At 37.8% G+C, this 18,675-nt stretch overlaps 1 protein-coding gene across 10 annotated transcripts in view; it reads left to right on the top strand.

The window, feature by feature from the left end:
• The window catches only part of MYCBP2 (MYC binding protein 2), a 183,507-nt gene extending 165,710 nt beyond the window's left edge, over positions 1 to 17,797 (top strand). For all 10 annotated transcript variants that reach the window (XM_033051559.1, XM_033051558.1, XM_033051563.1 and 7 more), the window contains 14 exons: positions 479 to 745; positions 2,757 to 3,040; positions 3,178 to 3,274; positions 5,074 to 5,193; positions 6,743 to 6,844; positions 8,972 to 9,100; positions 11,638 to 11,770; positions 12,000 to 12,103; positions 13,196 to 13,384; positions 13,877 to 13,984; positions 14,985 to 15,194; positions 15,776 to 15,883; positions 16,073 to 16,238; positions 17,002 to 17,797. In XM_033051559.1, the coding sequence (XP_032907450.1) occupies positions 479 to 745; positions 2,757 to 3,040; positions 3,178 to 3,274; positions 5,074 to 5,193; positions 6,743 to 6,844; positions 8,972 to 9,100; positions 11,638 to 11,770; positions 12,000 to 12,103; positions 13,196 to 13,384; positions 13,877 to 13,984; positions 14,985 to 15,194; positions 15,776 to 15,883; positions 16,073 to 16,238; positions 17,002 to 17,117 (2,133 nt within the window). In that variant the 3' untranslated portion in view covers positions 17,118 to 17,797. The remainder of the gene's footprint in view (positions 1 to 478; positions 746 to 2,756; positions 3,041 to 3,177; positions 3,275 to 5,073; positions 5,194 to 6,742; positions 6,845 to 8,971; positions 9,101 to 11,637; positions 11,771 to 11,999; positions 12,104 to 13,195; positions 13,385 to 13,876; positions 13,985 to 14,984; positions 15,195 to 15,775; positions 15,884 to 16,072; positions 16,239 to 17,001) is intronic.
• Positions 17,798 to 18,675: the final 878 nt, after the last annotated feature.

Below are 18,675 nucleotides of genomic sequence, written 5' to 3'. Positions count from 1 at the left end.
AAAATTTTTTAGTTTAGTAATTTAAGCAGAATCTTCTCTTCTGTCACTCATCTTAGCAAGCACTTGTAGTCTCCTAAAAATGCTTTTTACCATGCTATTGTTTCCAAAATTTTTTTAAGCTTTCTGATTATTAACTGAACAGGAGACTATTTTAATTAGTGCTTTTTATTTGTGTGTGTTGAGTAAGGGGTTTATGTGGAGTGGTTTTTTTAGCCTGAATTCTATGTAAAAGGTAAATTAAAAGGCAGGATCTGAAATAAAATTTAAAAATAATTTCAATTAAATTTTCCAGAACAAAGATGAGCAAAATCAGCATTTTATTAATCATTTGAATTTATGCAAACAAATAATTTAAGTGCAGACCAAATTTCACAGGTTTCCTATTTTAGCCATACTTGCGAGGGTACCTAAACCACAATGTTTTGCACTTGGTGGAAGTCTTTAAGAGCTGACGTGTGTTTGGCTTGTGTTTGGGCAGGTGTGTGCCCACATCGTGCAGGCCATACGGATGGAGGCGACGCGCGTGCGCGAGGAGTGGGAGCACGCCATCTCCAGCAAAGAGAACGCCAACTCGCAGCCCAGCGACGAGGACGCCTCCTCAGACGCCTACTGCTTCGAGCTGCTCTCCATGGTCCTGGCGCTCAGCGGCTCCAATGTGGGCCGCCAGTACCTGGCCCAGCAGCTCACTCTGCTCCAGGACCTCTTCTCCTTGCTACACACAGCTTCTCCCAGGGTGCAGAGACAGGTCAGTGCTGACCACTCCTCCAAGGTCTTGGTATTCCTAGAAAAGCATCTTTAAAATCCCAAAATCGCATGCTTGGAAAAAGGCAGAATTTCCTTTGGGAACTGAAGTGTCAGGTTTTAGGGTGGTTGTGTTTTTTTAATAAGTAGAGCAGGGTAGAAATATGTGTCAGATGAACAGCACAGTGGTTTTCCAGTATTTCATATTATGTGTGTATAATGCCTATATAGCCTGTGTAGGCAAGATGAGAGGTTTTTAATTACCAGAGTCTGCTGTGGATCTGGCATGAGTCCTTAGCTTCTGTGTCTTACACTCAGGCACTAAATGTAGTAGTGTGCTAGACAGCTAGAACTAGGCAACTTCTTTCTACTCTTGGTATCCTCAAGGTGAGTTTTATAGCTGTTTCTTTCTGAATTTGAGTGTTGTCTGAGTGTATATATAGTTATATGCACATAACATATAAGCACATATATGTTAGTAACATTATTATATATTATTATATATAAACATATAAAAGATTTGCCTTAATACTGGTAATGCACTATTTTGTTACTAGGTGCTGTGCCTTCTTCAGGTGGATTTTAAGTTTCTGTTGCAGAAATTTTTGTCTCATACTCTATTCCTCCTTTTACAGTTTTTGAACTGTTAAAATCTCACATTTCAACTTGCCTTCTGGCAGATACTTAGTAATTGTGATACATTGCAGATATGCAATAGCTTTTCAAGAGAACCTTGACGGCTTGCAAAATTACATATGAAATGTTAAGTCCCTAAGCTTTCATCAGCTTTCATGCTGATTTGGACCAAACATTGCATGATATGTGCAATTTCAACCCCAGCTTCACCAGTTGGTAAGGGTATGTCATTTCAAGACAACTCTTGTTGGGTCCAGAGCTATTGGCACAGCAAAAAATTCCAGTTAGATTATCAAAAGGAGAAATAAAGGAGTCAGAAAAGAGTATTATAATTCTCAGTACCTCAGGCAAGTACAGTAATTTCATGATTACAAACCGCACCTGATTATAAACCACCTGTCTGGGTGTTGGCAACATTTTGTTCTTTGTCCATATATAAGCCGCACCAGATTATTAGCTGCACTTTCGTTCGCAGCGAGGATCCATGTGCAACTTTCACAAAGTTGCCAATTAGTAACAGAATTGCGGGATCATGGGATTTACTGGCTCGGCTCAGGGCCGTGCGGGCTCAGCCTACTCAGGGCTGCCGACAGGGTCAAGCGAACCAGCTCAGCGCTGCAGATCGGCAGGGCCGCTTGGAGCTGGCTGACCGGTGCTGCCGCCGCTGCCAGGCTCACTGACCCCCGCCTGCACCACCCCCGCTGGGCGGGCTGGCCCTGGCCCAGCGCTGGTGACCCGGCCCTCGCTGCGTTCCCTCCTCCTGGCCTGGCGCTGCCCGCCCGGCCCCCACCACATTCACTTCCCCCAGCCTGGCACTGCCCCGCCGGGGCCAGGTGGGCTCGGCTTGGCTTGGGGCTGCTGCCGGCTCCCACTTCTGGATTGGCAAATTTCAGAACTTTTTTTCATCTATTAGCCACTCCGGATTACAAGCTGCACTTCCAGGTTCGGACCAAAACTTTAGTCAAAATGGTGCGACTTATAATTGTGAAATTACTGTACTTTGTTTTTAGAAGGCTAAAGTGTCTCTAACAGTCCTACCACAGTTTCTAACATCTCAGTAATGCATGTGAAGTGGGTGACATGTCTATACCATGCAAGCAAATCAGAGTTGTGCAAGCATTTGTATCACTGTTACCCTAAGTCCAGTACTAAATATAGTTTTGTTATTATGTGAAGACTAAGTATTGTTTGAGTTAGATCAAACGCTTCATCATAAGATAGAAATATTGCAGAATTTCTTACAGTAGTAATTAAGTACAGCAATTAGATTGAGTCCTTCTAACCAAAATAACTTGTTAGGAAGGACTTTATTTGATTTTGCTTAAAAACTCCAGCTGTCTTGGTAAAAATTGTGGTGTTCTGATTTTTTTTTTCTCCAGGTAACATCATTACTGAGGCGTGTTTTGCCTGAGGTAACCCCCAGCCGCCTTGCAAGTATTATTGGGGTGAAGTCTCTTCCACCAGCAGATATAAGTGATATAATCCACTCAACAGAAAAAGGAGATTGGAACAAACTAGGTATCTTGGACATGTTTTTGGGATGCATTGCCAAAGCTCTCACAGTACAGCTAAAAGCCAAAGGAACCGCTATCACAGGTACAGCTGGCACTACTGCAGGCAAAGGAGTTACTACAGTCACACTTCCAATGATCTTCAATTCCAGGTTTGTTTAAAAATATGTAACAAACTACAACCTACTCTATGCTGAGCATGTACACTGTTTCTTTGTGCTGGATTTTGACAAATACTAGCTTTTAATTATTTGAGTTTATTTCATCTATTACCATTTATCCTTTGCAGCTATATTCGGCGAGGTGAAAGTCATTGGTGGATGAAGGGATCAACACCTACACAGATTTCAGAAATCATCATTAAACTCATTAAAGACATGGCAGCAGTGAGTGTCCATCCTTTAAATGTGGATGATATTCAAATATTTCTGATAATGAAAAGTACATTTTTTATTACTTTTGTTACAGTTAGTATCAGATTGAGCTGTTAAACATGAATTGGTCTCAAGGAAAAAAATCCATAGAGTTTTCTGGATAGAGTCTAGGGTTAAGAACAGTAGCAACTGAGTTCTGAATCTTCTAAACAGAAATCAAGTTTTGAAATAAGCTTTTTAATAAGTTGTTTATACTAGAAATTTAAGAGGTAAACAGTAATTGAGGGTTGTTTTCTAATATTATTAACTTTAAAGTTTAATTTTTAAATCTTGAACATTCAGAACTTTAATTGAAACGTAAAACTTATCTGCGAAGTAAAATAATAGCATTGTTTTCATGTAAGTGTATGTAAACTTACTGTATGGATTTTCTGGTTGAGATTAGATTTCAGTGACTGAAGAAAGTCGTACTTACAGCTACTCATTACTTTATTTGTCTTAAATTTTCCATAGTTCTGCTTCAGAAATTTTTTTTAACAGAAAAATTGATGAAAAGGGTTTCAGCTATTTCCCAGAAACAATACTGGCAAACGAAAAAAAGGTTTTGTGTGTATTTTTAGGAAAGGAATTTAGTTGGGAGATTGTTTTTGTTTTCCTTAATTCTGCACCTATTTCAGTGAGATGCTCTAAATGACCCAGATTTTTCTTTGTGAATATTCTATTAAAGGTTTTTCAGTATCTTCCGAATGAAAGTCCTATTTTCGAAACCATTCATCGTACTTATATTAAGGAGGTTCCTTGTCAAAGTTGCTAAAACTGGATGGGAATTCTCTGCAATTGCTGCTGTCAATTCTAATTACAAGATTTTAGAATCTCACAATTGTTAAGAGTTATGATTAAAATCTGCCTGTGTTAGAAAACTTTTTTGAGGCTTTCTAGAGCTGCTAATTACTATCCTCTTCATAAGAGTTACAAATGTGATTCCTTTCACATAACTTTTTCACCATTTGCAATGTGTAGGTACCTGGATCTGAGTTAATTACTATAGCTTCCTTTTTAGAGTCCAGTCAATCTCAATTATGTGTCACCTTCAGCATGAAGTTTAAAACTTTAGAGATTATGTTAAGAATTGAAGGATGCAGCAGCCTCTGAATCAGAAACTTGAGAGAGTATGAGTCAGTGCCATAGGCTCAGAATATTAAAGACTGGAAAGCACGCAGTGGTTCTGATGTTTGCTGTGTACTCCTCTTTCTTTCTAATACAAGAACTGTGGAGTCTATTCAGGAGGCTGAGGTAGGCACATGAAGCTAATTTTTCTAGGGACCCAACTGTGATCTGTGTGCTGTCACTTATCCCTGCTCCAGCTCTTCATCTTTCTTTCTCCAGAAGGGGTGGGGGACGCTTTAGGAAAAGGACTTTCCATTCTTCAAATTGTATGCCGTCTGCCTATTCCAAGTTAATTATTCCAGTAGCTGCTCAGAGACAGCCTCAGTCACTCACCTCAGTATTTGAGGGCTAATTTTTACCAGATCTGTTTGATTTGAAAATCAAGGCCAGGTTGGATGGGGCTTTGAGAAACCTGGTCCAGTGGAAGGTGTCCCTACCCATGGCAAGGTTGTTGGAACTAGATGGAACTTCCAACACAAATGATTCTGTGGAAACACCTAATTTATCAAAGTCATCTCCCATTTCCTCTTTTTCTGTTCTAACTTTGAGATACTAACGTTATGTTTTGTAGCAGTTCTAACTACAATTTTAGTTGCTCTTAATATTAATAAAAACTGTAATAAATGGACTTTCCTCTTTAACAGGGTCATTTGTCAGAAGCTTGGTCACGTGTGACAAAGAATGCTATTGCTGAAACCATCATAGCTCTGACCAAAATGGAAGAAGAGTACAGATCACCTGTGAGGTGCATTGCAACAACCAGAGTAAGAATTTCACCATACTTAGCGTTAGTTCATTGTAAATGTGTGGTAGGAGCCCATTCAAGAACCTTCTTATATGTCAGAAATACACAAGTAAAAACTGAATTAGAATTAAATGTGCATCTTGGGGATCTCAGAAATAATGAAGAATAAGTGTGATGCCTGTATACATTTGGGGGTTTATTCTTTAATTCTGCTTGAAGTTTGTCACACTTGCCTTACACTAAATCTGAGATAATCTTTGCGGGAAATTGCACAATATGTATCAACTGTCTTCTTTCAGCTCTCCAAGCAATTACTATAAGTGGTTTGACTTCTAGGTAATCAGCTGCCACATTTCAAGGCTATTATGAGAACATCTAACAGATGTTCTCTGGGACAATTAAGCTAAGCTTCACTGGTGTTTGTCTCAAAAAATATTTGCTGAGCCCTTTATTACTGACATGGTGTAACCTGGTGGTTTTCTTTCCTTGCTCTCTATCTTTTCTAGGAACTGAGGACTACTTTAATAGATTGCTTGAAATATCATGAAAAGCATATTTCTAAATTATGACATTCCTTCTGTTGTAGGGAGTACAGATTCTAGCTTCTCAAGCTTAATGATTATATATAAAAGTAAAAAAAAAGTTTGCAAGTATTTGACACTCATGTTTTCCACCTTAAAAGGCTTTACCAGTTGTTCTATTCATCATTTTTGTTACTCATATGGTCTCTGCTTTTTGGAGGTCAGAGTCTCAGAAATACCACTGGCTTCTGCTGTCATCATATTAATTTAATCAGGCTTTAGAGGATCCCTAAATGTCAGCCCAGCTACTCCTGTGACTGATTGTAGATCTGTCATGGAGATGTGGGGTTTCTGTGGAGAGTTCAGTAAAGTTTCTCAACAAAAAAAATTTTACTAAAATCAAATGCTTCATTAAAGATTGTTCCAAAAAGCAGCTGTCAAGTGCCTTTCAGTTTTGTTTGCACTGACAGATATCCTCATTTAGCTCATTTGTTCAGGATTTCGCTGTAGTCAGTCGAGAAGGAGAGAGAAAAGCTTCCTTTGACTAGTTAGCTCAGAACCCTTTCCTAGGTAATGCCAATTGCCCTGTGCAGTGAGGAGAAAACAGAGAAACCAGTCCCACTGAGCTGAAGTTTTTGGGTGGTTGTTTTTATTTTTATTAGTCTGTGTCCTTGAATTTCTTCTTCTGCAAAGCCTGCAATGTTTGGGAGCAATGTGCAAGCCTGTATTCGTCAAATTTCTTCATAACGTGCTTTGGTTGATCTTTCTCCACTTTTTCTTACTTGTGTGCTGACTACTGTATTTGTAATCATAAAGTGACATACCTGAAAGAAACAAGGTAGTTCCCAAAAGTAAATAAGTTTTATTGTTTTCCTGACTTATTTTGGAAAATCAATATGCATTGTATGAGCAGGCTTCAGCTAACAATAATAAGAGTTTGCAGGTAGTGGTGAAATTCTTGTCTGAAGAAGTTTCTGCAGTTTGATTTTAATTTGGTTTGATTTTAATATGTCTTTTAATATTTACTTCTACCTTGCCTTTCAACAGCTGTGGCTGGCCTTAGCATCCCTCTGTGTACTTGATCAGGATCATGTTGATAGACTGTCCTCAGGAAGATGGATGGGAAAGGATGGGCAACAGAAACAGATGGTGAGTCTGAAAGTCATACGATTTTGTGTTTATTTTGATATACAGTAATTTCACGACTATAAGGTGCACCCTTTTGACTAAAATTTTGTCCCAAACCCGGAAGTGTGCCTTATAGTCCGGTGCGCCTTATATAATGTACAAAGTTCAGAAATTTGCCAACACGAAAGTGTGAGCTGTGAGCCATGGGGGGAGCCGGCAGGGCTGTGGCAGCCGGGTGAAGGCGGGGCCGCGGTTCCACCGGGGCTGCAGGGGCGCGGCAACTGAGTAGAGGCAGGCCCACGGGGCCACATGGCTGCTGGGTGGAGGCGGGCCCGCAGGGCCATGTTGCCGTGGCAGCCGGGTGGAGGCGGGCCCGGGGACCAATGGCTGCCAGGTTGAGGCAGGGCCTCAGCCAGCAACCATGCGGGGGGAGCTGGGGGCGGAGCCTCACTGCAAAAAAAAAGTGCGCCTTATAGTCCAGTGCACCTTATATGATCTACAAAGTTGCAAAATTTGCTGACTCCCGGGCGGTGCGCCTTATAGTCCGGTGCACCTTATGATCGTGAAATTACTGTATTCTCTCATCAAAGAATATAAAATAATGATAGAAAATTGTGAACTTGGCCTTTCTCCCTTTTCTTCAATCCCAGTCTAGATAAGCACTGCACAGAAAACAGAAATTCTAACTTAAACCAGTGATGTTGCAATTTTGCCAGTATTCAGGATGAAACGAGGCATTCCCTACCTCTGTGAGATGAGTTGTTTAGTAGATTGACTCAGTTTGTACAGCACCCTCTATCAGATCTTTTTGTCTTAATCCCTGTCACAAAATAAAATCAATTATTTTGTGTTACTCAATAACTACCTCTTTGTAATTTAGCTTCCTTTTCCCCATCTCACTAGAGAATGATTACCCCAGAGAGAAACTCCTTCTAACTGAATTTAGTAAAACTGCCATTGACTCAGAGGATTTATAAATTTGATATGGAATATGATTCGGTCCATACGTTTCAGTATGACAAAAAGCTTGTGGGATTTTTTTAATACCATTTTTAAAAGCCCACAGTAGTGAAGGAGGCCTCTGTATACCTTGCTTCAGTGGATCCCTCTGGGAAGCAAGGGAAGGGTGTGCAATAGCAATCAAGCATAGTTAGAGAAAAAAAGCATCCAAAGCAGTTTAGTGAAGGTAGAAACAAAATACAGGAGGCATAGAGCTGCAGCAGCAACAAGGAATAAAACTGCTGAGAAGGAAGCAAACGCAGGGGTTTCTGAGGTGATTAAGAAAGTCAGGGATCTTGGAGATGTCAGAAGAGCAGCCAAGATATTGTCAAGCAGGTATTCAAGCTGCTGAGCCCAGCCTGAAATTCCCTAATCCTATTTCACATTGGATATTCAAAAGTTGAAGTGAGCTGTGTGTCTCCCTGCCAGAACTGCTTTGAAAGAACTCTGTTCTAAGTTGCATGAGAGCATCATGGAAACCACGTGTTCTGGTATTACAATGGAAACTTGTTTTTGGACATGTGCATAGTCAAAATCAGTTGAAGTCTATATGTGGGGATATTTTGAATTGCAAAACACAACCCTCCTGAATTTTTATAAAAAATTCTGTCAGTAGAGCAACTTAACTTTATGATGGATTTTGAAGTTTGTTACTTCAACCATACTGTCTTTGAGGTGTGGATGACCTACAGCTTTGTTTAGATGTTTGAAAAGAGTAAACATGCCGTATCAAAGTAATGAAGGGTAAATATCATGCCTGTTGACTGACCCGAGTACTGATGTCTCTGAACTTTCCTGTTAACATGCCCGTAACCCTTTGTTACCACATAAACCTCTTCTCAGACTAGTTGAAAGTGATGTCCCAACTCTATCGTTGAAAAACACATTTTTAGTGCATCACACAAAAATATGAGATGAAGAGTGTCAGAAAAATTGATGCCATAAATTGAGGGGGTTTGTGTCAAGGAATAATTATTCAAATACTGATTATTTTAAAGATAGCATTAATAGTCCAAACAAGCTCTTTATCCCCTTTTATAAATTGAAGGGGAGGTGTGGGTGTGTGTGACTGAGGGGAGAATAAAAACATGCTGAAAGGAAGTGAAGGACTTAATAAAGAGGAATTACCTTCTTTTTTTTTTCTCTCAGCCAATGTGTGATAACCATGATGATGGTGAAACTGCTGCAATCATTTTATGTAATGTCTGTGGGAATTTGTGCACAGACTGTGACCGATTCCTTCATCTCCATCGGCGAACAAAAACTCATCAGAGACAGGTAGAGTATACATGGCCCTGTGTTGTGTGCATGGCCCCCTGTTGTGTGCACTGCATCATTGTGTGCAACTCCCCAAATAAAATATAATCAAAAGGTAGTACAAATACTGAATCTGAAAAGGGTGCTTTATTTTATTTTGGAGATTGGATAGATGTGCTTCCAGTTAATTCTCTTTAGTTGTTTTTGGTTACCTTCTCCTATTTATCTTTTACAAAGATTAGAAAATCTTGCAGTTCTTCCTAGTTCTAGTTCCTATGCTGCATCAGCTTTTTCTCTCTTGTTTAACATTGCTTAAGAACGTGTTTTTAGAAGAATTTAGAAGCTGCATAGCGTTTAAGTATATGTTGGTTCTTTATTCCTATTAAATTTTATCTCCTTTACTTCTTCTGTCATATGAGTCAGTGCTTGTCAACCCCTTCATTTCTAATGTATGTGTATTCCTTTTTAATATCCAGGAAGATGACTTGACAGCAAATATTCCTACTAGTTCCCCTATGAGTCTTCTCTTATTTTTCAATATTCCTCTAGCTTTCACTGTGTTTTCATAGATAAATGTAGCCCTATCCATAAGCCTGAAAATTTCCTGACTTTTTTTGGGTTTGGTTTTAGGAATGAAACTTCGACTAGATAAGAGTTTTTGTAACTTGCTGAGTACTCTGCAAATTAGTATTCTTCTGTGGTATTCTTTTATCCTTTTCATCTCTAAATCTGAAGCTACATTTTCTTTGCATCTTTTCATTTTGTCATTGAAATTAATGTTGAAGATGCCTTTACTTCTGGAATCATTGAACATTTCCTCTTTCTTGCCACTATTTCTCATTTATGATTTTTTTGTGATCCTTTATTTTCCCCTTTCCCCCTGACTACTTATATTTGTACAAAGATTAAAATTATAAATGTCATTAATAAAGTTACTTCAATGGAACTCGGTCCTCTTCTCCCTCTCCTACAATGCATCTGTATTACTTTTTAGTTATGTTCAGGAATGGGCTTTTAAAGATGATCATATCTCCTTTAAGTACAATGTTTTCCGTTATTGAGCAGCCTTGGAGTGCATGAATTGGATTGTTTCCAGGTGAAATTAAAAGCATATCAAAATATAAATGCAGAGACACATTGCTAATGGTCATTCAGTGCAAGGGATCTGCTGGTGTAAAGCATTTGTGATATAAACATCAGACCTTTCGTACTAAGTTTCACTCTCCAGTGAAACACTCCTCCCTGGTGCCACAGCATTTATAAGTGTGGTCTCAGCCTGGCACTTCCATGTGTTTTGTCTGTTTTCTTCTATTTCTTAGCCAGACTGTTTGCAATCCCCTTTGAAATTTTCCTGTTTCGTCATCCTAAGAAGATCATTTTATGTCTGCTCTTCTGTCATCGCACGGCACAGTCTAGTCTCATTCATTTTTCTCATTTCTCCTATATAGCCTGTTCAGATAACAGTTGATAAAAAGTAAGTTCTTATCTCATAGAAAACCTCACATTTTTCCTGTTACCTGTCCAAAACAGCTACTTATCAGATTTTCCTATTTACTTCTAAAAGCATGTTTAAACTTCTGCTCTTTATTCACCACTTTTACCTTTACATCTCACATGTTAAGCCTCTCAAACTGGATTTTAATTCTGTCATGTTCCCTCTGTCCTGTTTTCTGTTTGCTTCCTGTTCTTTGTCCAACTTCAGTTATACATACCTCTTTGATGTATTTTCTCTCCCCTCCAGAAAGGACAGCCTGTCAGTTACTCAGTTGTGCTTATGTGAATATTTTGTGAAGCAGTTAGGATTTTTTTTTTCTGATTCTAGTAAGAATTAAAGTGAGTTGTATGCATCCATAGCTGGAAAAATTCTAATTTTGATTGCATTGCAGGTGAAACAAATGCAAACAAAACTGCCTTCAAAGCTTGGAATAAGGAGCAAAAGAAGAGACTGCATGAAATTCCCTAAGGATCTCATGCAGTTTCTTTTCATTTCGCAAAAACTTTGTCTTTTCCTCATTGTCGCCAAAAGCAGCCACTGTGTATTCATATGGAAGTCAAAAATTCTAATATTACACACTTCTATGATTGTTATTCTATAGTACCTGTTATATAACTAGTGTTATTAGGACCCTAATTTTCAGTGTTGCTTTGATAAACCACTGGCATGGTTATGTGAAGATATTTCTGATGTTATCTTGTGCTTTTAATATTCTGTGGCCTACTGGGCGTGTTGGGTAGGAATTATGAAGTCCAAGCTCTGTATTTATTAAATCATAAAAAAATGTGCAACTCTGTTCTTTACATTGCTGCACTATTGTTTCTGCACCATGTTAGCTCAAGAGTTAATTTTATTCATTTTTACTTCTAAAAACATAAAGCCTTTATCCTGCATATCCACAATATATACAAGTTATGGAACGTATAAAAGAAAAACAGCTTGCAGTAGACCATCTCCACAGAATCTTTAAAATGCCTAGTGTAAATCCAAAGAGGGAGTGACAAAAACACAAACATGCTCTAAGTAACCATGGTATTTAGTATCTGTTTGATTAACTTGACAGGTGTTCAAAGAAGAAGAAGAAGCTATCAAAGTTGATCTACATGAGGGCTGTGGTAGGACCAAACTTTTCTGGCTGATGGCATTAGCAGATTCTAAAACTATGAAGGCTATGGTGGAGTTTAGAGAACAGACAGGTAAAACACAACTGTTACTACTTGCTCTTTGTCCTGATTATTGGGATTTTCACCTGCTTTAAGGCAATGGTTTTTAAATGTTTATTAATAAAAGCAGAATAGTTTAGCTGCATAAGAATTGTTGGATTTCTGGTTGTTTTCTGTGACTGCTGCTTGGATGTCTGATAGAGTATCAGTCCCTTGTGTTTCATTTAAAAATTTTTGGCCTTGTTTTCTCTTGTGGCCGTAGGCAAACCGACCACCAGCAGTTCTGAAGCATGTCGGTTCTGTGGATGCAGGAGTGGAACAGAATTATCAGCAGTGGGAAGTGTTTGTTCTGATACAGACTGCCAGGTGTGTATTAGCAAGTATCAATCATCATTAATTACATAAATATAAGAGATCATAGGATGAAACGGGCTTTTTTTTTAATAAATCTTGTTTATCCCTGTGGTCCATTTTAAATCAGAACTCTCATACAAAAAAGTTCTAATATTGAATATTACCATTCAGATACTTCTGAGTTTGTAAATGTTTATTTTAATTACAGATTACGAACCCTAATAGTCAGCTAAAATACTGGGTAGTTTCATTATTATCTTCAAAAGTATCTCAAGTTTTCACAACAACCTTGCAATTACAAAGTAAAATGTACCCTGTCAGCGTAAAGTCAAATGTACCGGAAAGCTTGATAAAAAGCGTTTGCCCAGCAGTCTGTATTATGTGAGTGTGCAACATTTAAGACTTGGCCAGGTTTGTCATCTGTATCCACGTGTTTCTGTGATCTACAGTGGGTGCAATTGGCAGAGGACCAAATCATAACCAGTTTCTTATCTCACCTTATTTCTGTCTCAGTGAAGAAAATTTGTCATCTTTTTTTCTCAATCAGCATATGAAGACATTATATTAATATTGCTCAAATTCAGTTAAGTTTGTTGTTAGCTTTTGGGTAACGTGTATAAGTTTTTTATTTATTAGAGATGGTTAAAAATTCATTTCCATGTAAATTTGCTTTTGTAAAATTGCTGATTAATGATTAGCTTATAATGTATTCTTATGAATGAGTTACTTGAAACTTCTCCAAAATCTGCGGATATCTTAAAGGCTGTTAATACAAGGTCAGCAGTGTTTATGCAGGAAGCACTCAATATATGAAAAGCACACAGAGGATCAAAGAACAATTCTCTTTGTATTGGAAGTTTTAAATTATGGTTTCATTAAGCCATTTGCTTTCAGGAGCAATGCAGGTAAACAAAGGAAACATTGTTATTTCAAGTACACAACGTTGAGCTTTTCCCAAGTACCTGAGGCAGCAGCAGACAATATAAATGATGATTCTTCCATCTCAGTTTATTGCACGGACCAGCAGTCCTTCAAAAAGCAACACTGTCAGAACACTCAGTGGAGAGGAAAAGATAATTAACTCTTTACTTTAAATTTGCTTAGGAGTATGCTAAGATTGCCTGCAGCAAGACACACTCCTGTGGTCACCCCTGTGGAGGCGTTAAGAACGAAGAGCACTGTTTGCCGTGCCTGCATGGCTGTGATAAAAACGCTACAACTCTTAAGCAAGATGCTGATGACATGTGCATGATCTGCTTTACTGAAGCACTTTCAGCAGCACCAGCTATCCAGGTTTTTTGTTTGTTTGTTTGTTTCCCCTTTTAAGAGGATGATTGCAATGTGTACTATGAAGGAGGTGAAAGTATAAAGTCTTTCAAATTATCTTCTTCAAAATTTGAAAATACACATCATAACAATGGTTAAGCTACTTTAAAAGCTTTCCTTTTTGTCTGGCATTCTGTTTCAAGAAAGCAGATTGGATCAAATTAGTTTGCTATGTCTACTTTATTAAAATACATGGTATTTTATAAAGGAGGAAAAGAACTGAGGTAATTAATGTATATAATTCAGGGGTATTTAATGTAGCCATAGTGAAATTGGAGTGGTTATGATTTTAATGCCCATTTTATGTTCTTCGTCATTGTTAAGAAGAAAATAGGGATCTTCTAGGATTTTAATTAAATTAATATTGGAATTGATATATGCTGCCACTTAAAACAAACTACTTCTACTTTAGTGGTTATTGTAACTTCAATATTCACTTACACATACTTTTTTCTAAAGCTGGACTGCAGCCATGTTTTCCATTTGCAATGCTGTCAACGAGTACTAGAAAACAGATGGCTTGGGCCAAGGATAACTTTCGGGTTTATGTCCTGCCCAATTTGCAAGGTAAATGAGCTGTGTGTCTGCCAAAGTCAACCAACTTACCTGATATTTTGCTTTTCCTTATATTTTTTTGTTAATACTGCTTGTTACAGTATAAATGAGTTATACATGACTTCTCTACTTAATTCCACATATTGGTATAGAAAGACAACATTAATGCATCTTTTTACCTTCTCCTACTGTTCCTGAGGTGTCCTCGTAAAAAGAAAGCATAGTCCAGACATTGTCTTAATATTGTTTAATATTGTTTTGTTTCTTATAACCATCACCTTGAAAATTCCCAGTTTTTGGTGATGATGGGGAGGGGAAGAAGTAATCTTAAAGCACCCTATCTTGAAGCAGTACTTTTCCATTTTACTAACTTCTTTTTAAAGCTGCTTTGCTTTTCAGTGTGAGGGCAGAGCCAAAGAATACATGTACTTAGTTCAGCTAAGTTACAAACAATTCCTCTTGTACTCTATAAAATTTAAATTTCTGTAAGTAAAAACATATGACCGCTGCTGGAAAGAAGAGCACCTTACCCCACCCTAGGAAATTTGGGAATGGTCAGCCATTCTGCATGCTATGGTTCTTTTGTCGTGTTGTGGTAATTTATGGCAGTAGCTGATGGTCACTAATTGATAATGACTGCCATAGAGGACTGTCAGTCATTATGCCTAATTGCTAAGCAGTAAGCCAAAAAGGACCAAAATTACAGAAAATACACAATTGGATTATTCCTGTGCTGTGGTGAATATTTCATGCACTATTCACCATCTCCCTGACTGTTAGTCTGTTGGAAGGGTTGATGTTCCCATATCACAACAGGCCATAGAAAAAGCATTAATGGATACTATTTTTGCAGCAAATATTCTATGTCAGCCGTTTTTTGAAATGTCCATTGCCCAGGCCCGTATGTTTTTATGACATCTATCATGCTATTTGAGCCTGACCACAACACAAATTACCGTAGGTGTTGGGATAAAGATGCAACATACTTTAATCAGCATTTTTTTTATTTCAGAACAAAATCAATCACACAGTATTAAAAGATTTGCTTGATCCAATCAAAGAACTCTATGAAGATGTAAGGAGAAAAGCGCTGATGAGGTTGGAGTATGAAGGGTTGCACAAGAGTGAGGCCATCACAACACCAGGTGTTAGATTTTATAATGACCCAGCTGGCTATGCTATGAACAGATATGCTTATTATGTTTGCTACAAGTGCAAAAAGGTATGGTGTTATTTGTTAAATGTATGTTACCATTTCAAAAGTAATTTCTTAAAACAAACCATATGTTTAATACATGGTATATGGAACAGAAAAGCAGGATAATATTTTGTTTATAGAATCTTAATTTAAAAATCAACTGTTGGGCTAATGACATGTACATAGAATCTTAGCTAGTAAAGCTCAAGTGTGTATTCAGAGCAGCTCAGAAACCAAAAGCACCTTGAGACGATGGCCACTTAGAAGAAGGTGCAGTACCTACTTCCTCCAGTATCTGTTCACCTCAAGCTGCTACTTAATTCTGACATAGCGTTCATAGAGGATCCAAATAGTGTTCCAAAAGCCTTACAGTTGCTTGCATAGAGCAGGGTATGTTGTAGTTTTTGGTCCATTTCATCCTGAGACTGAGGGGCATTGTCTGAGTGCCTCAAAACCACATACCTACAGACAGATCAGAATAGTGGAGGCCACTGAAATTGCACTCATTCCTCATATTCCATTTACAAATGGAGTTAGTTGAACTGAAGAGTTAAAAGAATAATTGTCTCTGGTTTAACATCCAATCATTTCTATATACAATTAAGGCATATTTTGGTGGTGAAGCTCGTTGTGATGCTGAGGCTGGACAAGGAGATGACTATGATCCAAGAGAGCTTATTTGTGGTGCATGCTCTGATGTTTCAAGGGCTCAGGTGAGTAAATAACTTCTATTTATGTTTTTATTACATTCTGAAACTCTGAGTACCTGGGCTGTACAATAATTCACATGTATTGTACAATATTGTATGCTATTAATATATTCTCCAGAATGTAGAAATGAGTTGTTGGGATTGTTAGAACATGGCTACTTCATTGACTGGTGTTTGTTTTCCTTTGTTCAGATGTGTCCCAAACACGGTACAGATTTCTTAGAATACAAATGCCGCTACTGCTGTTCTGTTGCTGTTTTTTTCTGTTTTGGGACAACACATTTTTGCAATGCTTGCCATGATGATTTCCAAAGAATGACAAGCATCCCTAAAGAAGAGCTCCCACACTGTCCTGCAGGTAGGACTTTGACAAAGCAAATTTATCACACTAAATTCTGAAATAAGTAACAAGTTCTAATATTTCTAGTTGATATTAGCTTTTCTTAGTGATTTTTTTTTGGTTGTTATCTGGCAATATCATTGCACTGATCGTTTAAACATTAGCAACTTTGATAGAGAGAGACATTTTAATTTCCCTATACCAGGTCAGACTCCAGATGTAGACTGATGTGTAAAATTCTATATTGATAAAATTAACACATTATCAAGCGATGTATCTGTACTTAGGTAGCCACTATCTGCAAACTGTTGCCCCAATGCCTTAGTTACTAAGTTCACGTGCTGTATATTGATTTGATATTAGTAAATGATTGGGGATAAAAAGTGTGATCTTTTTGTTAAGATATTTATATAAAATAAGTAAACAAATAAATTACGATTCTTGCTATAATCTTAGAATTATTGTTTGCTGCAGAATGTAACTTTTGTTCATTATTATTTTCTCTTGGCTTGTGCGAATTTCTTCCACAGTACTGAGATAAAGCTTCCTTAAGTGACTGTCTTATAAGCATCTTGCCATTTTTAATTTGAATTTGACTGTTTCAATTACATGGCAGTTTGATTGATTTTTTTTCTCTTCAAATACCAATTCAACATTTCAACAAAACGTATTACTTGCACTTAGTTTGGGGTTTTTTTGAGGAAATGTATGTTTGTTTACATAGTCTTCAAGCATTAATCTATTCTTTTCTTTTTTTCCCTCATCCTTAAATTCACTATAGGTCCCAAAGGTAAACAACTTGAAGGAACAGAATGTCCACTTCATGTTGTCCATCCACCCACTGGTGAAGAATTTGCTCTGGGTTGTGGGGTTTGCAGAAATGCACACACTTTTTAGACTAGCATTTTTTTTAACCAGAGCAAAACAGGTGCCCTCATCCCTCAAGTGTCCTGAAAACAATGTCCAGCTGGGATGAGGATGGGACCATTCCATAACCCAGGTAAAAGGAACAATTTACAGTGCAAGAAGGATGCCAAATACCATGTACATAATTCTTGCTGTGAGATATTGACATTTTTTGAACCAAGACATCAAAATTTGTGAGGTGTTTGCATGTGGCCATTTCAGTCATCGGCTAGGAAACATTGGACATTTACAAATAAACAATTGTTATTAAAGGATCTGTGTGTCTGTGGACTATGAATGATGCTGGCTTTCAGGAGAAAGAAAAAAAATACTGATTATTGTATACTGACTTTTTGTAATCTTGTACAATTGTAACGCATCACAAGTGGGGATGGGAAAGAGGAATATTCTGGTTTATTTCCTAGACTGTTATAAAAAATGTGTTAGGAAGGCATAAATGTAACAAGTATCACCCTGTATATAAAGGTATCAATGTTTGTCCTGTATAAGAAATATTAAATTACAACAGCAGTTTCATTTAAACTTCTGGGTTATGTTTGAGCCTGAAATTTTAATGAAGTGCAATACTGAGTGTGCCTCATATCTTGCAGCTGTAAACATAATGGAATGTACATGTCAATAAAGCCACTGTACATTTTTATACAGTGAAAGTCTAACAAATGTGTAAGCCTCCATTTTCACAAACACTTAAAACAGGAGGTGCGGGGAGGGAAAGAGTAGAAGAGAGGTGTTCTTTATTTCAGCAGACTTTTGAAAAGTAAGAAAGTTTTTTGGGTAAACTAGTGGAAGTACCTAAGACATAAAAAGCACTGCTCCATTTCTCAATAGAAAAGTTGGGTAAGTGTGCTAGTATTCATATGAAGAATTGTATTTCCATTTCAATTACCAACAGGGTTTTAAAACACAAAAGAAGACTGCATTTTAAATTACTTTTGATCAGTTTTATTTTACTGAAGACTTCTAATCACTCCCACTTTTAGGACAAACAGCTTCTTGACTTTCAAAATGTTCGTTTCATAAGAGTCCAAAGTCTTCTGCACCTGCATAATGAATGCGAAATACAACTTCAAGTAAAAACTTCTTTCTGTAAGATTTTCTCTTTAGACTTTTTTTCTTAGATGTGTTCAACTCCCTTTCTAGCATTTCCATCTTGAAGCTGATGGAGAGTGTGTTACTGCTTTTCACATTTAAGATATGGGTAGATGTTATCCATACCAGACAATCTTGATCAGACTGGAACCATGGGATCCATCTTGCCTAACTTCAGACATCTGTAATCACAGAATCACAGAAAGGATGGCATTGGAAGAGACTTTTGGAGATGATCTTATCCAACCCCCCTGCCAAAATAGGCTCACCTAGAACAGCATATCTATCTGCCCTTTGAAATAGTTCTGAATAGTTCACACCCCTTGAAGTACAATTGATCTTATTTACTGTAGCTCTGCAGAGGGATCTGGACAGGCTGGATTCATGGGCTGAGGCCAATTGTGTGAGGTTCAACAAGGCCAAGTGCTGGATCCTGCAC

Source organism: Catharus ustulatus, chromosome 2, assembly GCF_009819885.2.
Source record: "Catharus ustulatus isolate bCatUst1 chromosome 2, bCatUst1.pri.v2, whole genome shotgun sequence".
NCBI classification, from domain to species: Eukaryota; Metazoa; Chordata; class Aves; order Passeriformes; family Turdidae; genus Catharus; species Catharus ustulatus.
The sequence above is the reverse complement of the archived record's forward strand: the minus strand, read 5'-3'. Positions and strand labels throughout refer to the sequence as shown.